Source organism: Charadrius vociferus, unplaced genomic scaffold, assembly GCF_000708025.1.
Source record: "Charadrius vociferus isolate BGI_N301 unplaced genomic scaffold, ASM70802v2 scaffold72, whole genome shotgun sequence".
In the NCBI taxonomy this organism is placed as follows: domain Eukaryota; kingdom Metazoa; phylum Chordata; class Aves; order Charadriiformes; family Charadriidae; genus Charadrius; species Charadrius vociferus.
In genome coordinates, this window is record NW_009647830.1 from 1,878,358 (window position 1) to 1,885,811 (window position 7,454).

The following is a 7,454-nucleotide window of genomic DNA, read 5'->3' on the forward strand; positions in this document are numbered from 1 at the left end:
GCTCTGCACAAACCTGCAGAGGACCCCTTTCCTCTGGGTGCATGGCCTTTCCCAAGAAGGTCCTCCCTCACAGTTTCAGAGCTATCCCTGCACAGAAAGGGCAGGGCTGCAGGCATCCTGGTGTAGCAACATCACTTGGCTGAGGTTACACATGGTGAGCCAAGAGGAGAAGACCAGTCCCTCTACCGAGAGCACCACAGGCATGGAAACCTGGATGGATGGGGTGATCCACACGTTTTTAGTGCAGAGAGTGCCGCCTGAACAGCAGACTTAATCAGTTTGTGTGTTATGTTGTATGTTACGCAATAAGTTGGGAGAGAGGCAGGAAGGCACTTCTGTCTTATGAAATAGCCATGATAAAAACCAGCTATGAGAGAAACAGGAAAGTTACTGACTGTGTTGTGAAAAGCTGACTATGCCTGTGGTAATCGTCTCCAGTGTTTCTCAGGCTTGGGGCATCCCCATTACAGACAAAGGGGAAGTTTGCTAGTACATCTGTTTAGGGAGTCTTCCCTTTATGGCAAGAACACTGTGTGGGCTTTCTGGATATTCCTGCAAAGGAGCTGAGGTCTCTAGGGCAAAGGAATAGCAAACAGAGATGACTGATGAAGAGCATGGTGGCAAGCAGGTCATCACTGCAGAGTAAACGGTGGGAACCCGTTAACCAGTAGCCTAAATAAGGATAAGTGGAGGCACACCTGGGTTTGAGAAACAAAGAGGACAACAAGCTGTGAACAAGCAGTTGCTGTTCATACCCTCGCAGCCCTTCACTGAGAAGTGATGCCCTTCACTGAGAAGACTCACACTATCATCCAGTGATTTTGGAGAAAGCGTTTCTCTTTGGCTTTTTGATAATTCTCTTGCTTCCTTTCTCTTTTATTTTTTTTTTCCTCCTCTATAATAAAGTAGTGTTTGATTAAACCTCTTTCATTGCTTGTCGTGAAAAAGCAGAGCTTGTTAAGTACTGGCATGGAATAACTCCATTTTCCCAGTTTGACCTCTACAAGTCGAAACCAGTGCTGCTGCCAGGCGAAGGGTCACAAAGGCAAATTCCGATTAAAAAACATAAGATTCTTCTGTGCCAGACACAAAGCCTTTGAAATATGAAGGGACTGGCAACACCACATAAGCATGTGTAGTAATATAAACATTGCTCTAATACCAAGTCTTCAGATCACACTCCAAGTCTACACATAAGAGGGGGCAGAAAAATGTGAAATCAAATGGTTTGCGAAAATTTCCATTGGTTGGTGCTGCATTAACTGCAGATGATGTAAATGTAGTAAACCAGGCAGAAGAAATAAGCAAGCCCTCTGCAACCTCAAAATTATAGAGAGATACTGTCACACTGACTGAAAAGAGGAAAGCACATGACTAAGTTTTTCTTCCAAAATTGTAATAGAAGATTTTGCTGTTTAGTAAATATTTCTTCTCTGTTCCCATTCTTGAGTAAAGACATCTGTAGTCGAGATGTACGAGACTTCTGCTTTTTGCTGAAGCCTTTGGGTAATATGGTATTTTCCTGCACAATTATTTAGTTTCCACTTGTTTCTTTCTCTGGTTTGTATTCCTGCTCTGAACTTGGACGCGAGGGACAAATATCCAGATAATTATACGCAAAAGCTCTGCACCATCTCCCCAAAGAATCAAAAAAAGGCTCAAAGAAGCATATCTAACTAAAAAAAAAAATCAAGCCTAGCTAAGGGAAATCCAACCTACAGATCTACAGGTGTAAACTATAGGCCCAACAATGAGCGCAAAAGCAGCCTAATTACTGCATGTTGCGCTGAGAATAACCCATTGCTTCATGTGGAAGTGGGAGGAGATGGATTTATTTCTGTGCATCTGTTGGTAAAAGTCAGCACCAGATCTAGGCATAAATTCAGTAGTGCTCCTACCCCTAAAACAACTCCCTGAGTTTATCCAGAGGTCAGTTTGTATTGATCTTTATACATAGACTTCATATACTGCAATTCTGTCTCTATAATAAAGTTTTGTGTGCGCTAATGTTCTGAGATGGGGAAGGATGCTGCACCCACTGTTGGTAAATGTGAAAAACATGACTAGAAAGCGGAAGTGTTGCCATCCAGGCGATTTCAAATGCTTAAACAAAGAAAATATCTGAGAAAAACCAAAATGCTGAGCAGGCTAAATAGTGTAAAAGATGTTTAGCCTCAAATTAACAGAAGAGTTAACTGTGTATCATCTGGGGTTTTTATTTTTGAGGCAGGAATTGTCCTTACCTGAGCCTGTCATGATGACACCCTGAGGTTGCCAGATCTCTGTGAACAGTTAAATAACATCCTCTGGAGAATAAAACACATTGCACACCTCGAAGTGGTAAAACTTAATTGTGTCATAACTGCGTAGAAATGCAAATACGGGCAATTCAAGTGGCAATTTTAAAGTTAGTTATTTACCAGTGTATCCCAAAGTTGTAGGTTAACAGTTTCACATGTGATATGTGATTTTGGGGTGCTTTAGTTTTGAAATAATACAAATTACTCTGAACATCAGGTGTCTATGATACCTTAAACATAGCACCTAAAAGCTGAGGCTAATCATTCTGGTGATGTAAGCTGGAAGTTAAAAAAAAACATGACTGCCTGTGCAAAAATATTTTAAAAATCAGAAGAAAGGAGGAACCAAAAAAGTTACAAAACAGATTCCTTCCAAATGAAAAGAAGGACAATAGAAATTATATTTAACAGACCATCTGACATGTAGAAATACAGTTGTATGAAACAGTTGTTGGCTTCTACAAAGAAGACAGGGCTGAGAACCTGTCTTTCTTAGAAAAACAGAAGCAGAATAGATGCTCTAAAGCTGCTACAAAAATAAATGCAGAATAAACTATTAATAAGATACTGGTTTAAAACATTTTCCACCCCATCTGTCCCAGGAAACTGGACCCATTAGTGGTTGTTCAGGCACAAAAGTGAACAGTTCCTTGTAAATCTTTATGCTTGAGTATTGAGTGCTCAATATGTTAAGAGCTACTGGAGAAAAAGTGGACATCTAATTTAGCCTTATTATAAGCTAACGTGGAAAGATGCCAGGCTAGTCTGGAGGAGTCATAAAACCACAGCATGCGTTGGGATCAAATGCCTGATGGTGGCCTGGGTATTTTTTAAGTGGCGGGTAGGTCGGCATCCCATCTGGCTTAGATTAGCACTGCTCCACTGACCCAAGTGGGGCTGCAGCAAAGCGCAGCACCTGAAGACCCGAATCTGTGTAAAGAGATTGGAAATTTTCAATGAAAGGACTCAATCGCCAGCTCCTCAGGGGCACGCTGTGCTCACAGACCTGCATCCTGCTCCATGATGGTTGGTGTGCCAGGGAGCTGCAGGAGTGGGCTGCTCCTTGTGGGCTGATAGGGCCACGCTGCCACCAACGAGGGTGCAGCCTCGCAGCACTTGCACAAAGCGAGCAAGGCAGAGATGGTGGCAGTGACTGGAGACAGCCATGGCTTAGCTGGCATCCTCACGCAGGTCTTTTCCCAGGAGCTGATCTGAGGCTGGCAGCACCTAGAACTGGTCGGGGGCCACCGGCAATCAGAATCCTCAGTGCAGGGAGAAGACTGCAGAGCTTGTTGGGGTCCTTGGGGACAACAGTTAGTGGATACTAACAATAACAGGCTAAAACTTCTCGAATTAAGATTAAATTCTTCCAGGATGCTTTTTTTTATTTATATGATCAGAAGCATATAGCAGCTACTGGTGTAAATTGTTTCAGCGCCTTCTGAGGGGCAACCACATTCCCCTCTGCTCTTACCAGCCAAAAGGTTTAGCACCAAGAGTCTCTGTAGAAGAATCAAGGTGGAGTAGAGGGCTTGTATCCTCCTAAATTGTCCGTTCATCATGCTTACGTTGGATGTCCTGACCTGCAAGAAAGCTTGTGAACAATTTGCCAATGTCTATTCCTGCTATTAGCCCTTGCTGAGCACTTATAGCAGCATTTTTTGCTCTGCTCTACTTGGTCTCCCTATTTATTGATTAGTTTCCTTCTAAGTGAAAACACAAGTAGCATATTTTCGGTAGATGGTTCTGTTTAAGTTTCCCCATTGGGACCGCCAAGAACAATTGCCAAGAACTTATTTTTAACTAGGCTTAAAACATGAATTTATTGCTATAGTTACTAGGTTTAAGAAGGGAGTCCTCTCTTCTTTTCCTTGCCCATTGAGTAACCAACATAAAACTTCCAAGATTCTCAGTGCTCCTAAGTTTGTGTTTCATAATTAATAATGACATAAAGCAGTCTCCAACATTTGCAAGAAATCTTCTGCCTTCCAAAAATCATCTTGACAAAGGTTAATTAAAACATTTGGCAGAGTTAAGCATACATAAAACACACTTGGTTAAATACACATATGGATACAACACAAAGGATGGAATACAGAGTTACACAGTACCCAGGGCCCGAACATGCTTAAACAAGATGCTTTAACAAGATGCTGTTAACATGCTTAGGCTGAACCTCTAGTGCAGACCTCCTGTCAGCGCTGCTTTGCTACCACACAGTGTGATCAGCAAGGTTGCAAGCAGCAGTTTACTTTCCAGCCAGCTCTGATCTTGCTGGTTTGGCCACAGCTTTCTCTCCCAGCCATAAGGCTGATACCGGCTTTCCCTGAGCTTTTGACAAGGTGAGGATAATAAAACACACACGTGATGGCAAGCTGAGTGGGATTACTAGAAGCCTCAAAAGAGATGCGGATGAAAGCTGTATGTGGATAATTCGATAGGCATTTGAAGAAGAAATCAGGGCGAGATTTTTACTAACAATATGGCAGTGATTGCTCCTCCAGATTTCATTAGTGTGGGCCCTCATTCAAACTTTCCTTCTGCAAACGCTGCAGGAGGCTTCCTGCCAGTGCTCCCTCACCTTGTGCCATCTGTGGACTTTGCCCACGGGGAAGCCAGCCTGGACCACACCAGAATTCTCATGGAGGTCCGAGGCAGTGCGAGCAGCTGCGGCTGGGCTTGCTGGCACTGTTGCTGGCATTCCAGCAGTGCTGGCTCCGTGCTGCCTGGTGGCATGTGACAGCACCATGGGGGTGAATGGGAAGGGTTTGGTACCGCAGGGGAGAGGAAAGAAGTTGAGCTGACCTGGGGGAGACTTGGGTGAGAACAAAGTAACCTGCAGGGGGGAAAAGGCTGACTTTATACAACCCTTTTCAATGCCCTGAGCTCCTTGTTCCTTTTCCTTTTACCTTTGCCCACGCACAAATGAGAATGACTTCCCGGGATCCTAGAAGTTGCACACCTGTAGCAAAACTTTGCCTCTTGGGTAGTTTGCTTGTGCACTGTGAAAGCTTAATCTGAAAACAGGAGTCCTGACTAAGCAGGTATGGATTTGCTTGCAAGACTCTTTTTGTGCCTGCAAAGCACTGTCAGCATATTTCTGTTTTGAATGAATTGCTTTTCTAATCCCTTATTGTTTTATGACAGCTGAAATTACCTGACTGGATGCCAACGCATATGAACTACTAAATGGTTCTTACATCTTATTTTATGGTCCATCCTCTGTTTTAAAATAAACTGCCTATTAAACACAATCAAGTTTCCTTGTGTTTTTGATGACATATATATGTGGATTTTGAGAAAGGGAAGTGGGCATGGGAGGAAACTCAGAAATTGCAAAAGGAAAAATGTTGGGGTTATTTTTTCTTCTTTCTGTAATACACGCAACAATAGAGCCACTGCAACTCCCTTCCTCTCCTGCCTGGGTTTATCTGGACTTGTCTGCATGTGTCTCTAGTCAAGCTCGTTTATACAAAGCTCCAGGGTATCACTGTGGACGACGGACCATGTCACATCCCCTCTTCTTCATGTGCTTTTCACATTCCCATCTCAGGGCCACATCCAAATGGGACAGCTGGGGCAGGAGGGATGCTCTCTGGAGGCCCAGGGGCTTTGCCACCAGCTGGTGAGCCCATGGAAATCACCTCTTGGTCTTGCACTGTACCTCAAGCCCTGCATCCCTCCTGTGCCTGCAGCTCCCCGCAGCTCCTGGTGCACTGCTCCCATGGTTGTGTGCACACAGGCTGAGGACGCGCTGTTTCAGGAAATGATTTCTAAAGGTGACAAATGTTAGCTTCTGCATTCGGCATTACATGTCTGTGGCTTCCAGCAATGTTTTGTTAAAAGTAATCGCCCTTTGTTGTCAAACTTTGCTGTCAAATTGGATCTTAGCTCTTACCACACAGAGATAATTTTTCTTGTGTATGTCCTTACTTGAGTGCTTGCTGCTGTGTTTGTATGGCTGATGCGAGGTCACACAGTGGTACAGAATAATTTGCTTTCAATGCCCAGGTCAGGGCGTCAAATTTATCTCATCGAAACTGTCTGAGTGCACAAAGCCGGGTCCGGAGCAGGGCGCTCCGCACTGAACACCAGGCACACACAGCCTGCACCCCTTGCCGCCAAGTGCCTTGGCCTCTTGTCTCGGGTCCTAATTCCTTACCCCTTTCACGTGTGATCGGCTGGGACACTCCTTCCTCTCCTTCTGCCCCGCATCTGCTGACCTCCCACAGAAGGGAGGAGGTCTCTTTTAGTATCCTTGTGCTGAAATGGTAATAAATAAACAAACAAACAATGCCTTTTGGCAGAAGGATTAAAAAGAAGCCGGGGGGGCTCAAAAAGTGTTTCTGACGATACCCAGTAAGCGCAATGATGGAGTCTCACAGCTGTTTTGCAATGTAGCCAGTGCAGAAGATGGCACCGGCCCGCTGGCTGGAAGCAGGGGCTCGGGACGGGGTCTGGCGCAGCCTCGGGACTTCCCCGTCTCCAAAGTTCTCTCTTTGAGGATTAAAACGAGGGGCTGCGTTATCACAGGCCGGGAGAGGCCTTCGGCCCTCCACCTTTCCCCTTCTGCCAGACCTGTCCCTCTTCCCATTGCTTCTACCTCACAGATTTTGATGAGGCTGGGCCGGGGTGGGGGTGGGGGGCAGTATTTCCATGTTGTTTTAAGAAAAAAGGTGAATGTTTCTGAAAGGTTTAATTAACCCCCCTTGTTCAGCTGTTTGAGCCATTTAAATATAAAAATACTTTCCCCACAGGTTCTCTCAGCTAAGCAGCTGAGCCCGTCTAACCCCACAGACGCCCAGCTGCTCCCCAGGGCTGCCTCAGGCCTGAAGCAGGTAGGCAGACAGGCCCCGGCCTGTGTTCTTCTTCCATGATTCCTGGTTTAAAGTCGCGGTACTCTTCCAACGGCGGTCTGGCAACAGCTGTGATTTTGCTTTTTGCCTCTGGGGTGGAGGTCACGTCGGGCAGCGGAATAAAAAAAAAGAAGGGAGAAAAAAATATGTACCTCCCCGTCGGGGAATCGAACCCCGGTCTCCCGCGTGACAGGCGGGGATACTTACCACTATACTAACGAGGAACTGTACACGAATTGTTCTCCGGCCAACCCTCACATGGTTTCTGCATGCTGACAGCCCGGCGGCGCGCCGGCTC

The 7,454-nt window shown here is 45.4% G+C and overlaps 1 protein-coding gene and 1 non-coding gene across 2 annotated transcripts in view; one reads left to right on the plus strand and one right to left on the minus strand.

The window, feature by feature from the left end:
* The first annotated feature begins 5,047 nt into the window (after window positions 1-5,047).
* The window catches only part of LTA4H (leukotriene A4 hydrolase), an 18,416-nt gene continuing 16,009 nt past the window's right edge, over window positions 5,048-7,454 (plus strand). The window contains exons 1-2 of the mRNA XM_009882641.1: window positions 5,048-5,071; window positions 7,058-7,138. Coding sequence (XP_009880943.1) covers window positions 5,048-5,071; window positions 7,058-7,138 — 105 coding nt within the window. The remainder of the gene's footprint in view (window positions 5,072-7,057; window positions 7,139-7,454) is intronic.
* On the minus strand, window positions 7,309-7,380 carry TRNAD-GUC. The gene has a single exon. It is a non-coding gene; the product is annotated as a tRNA-Asp (tRNA).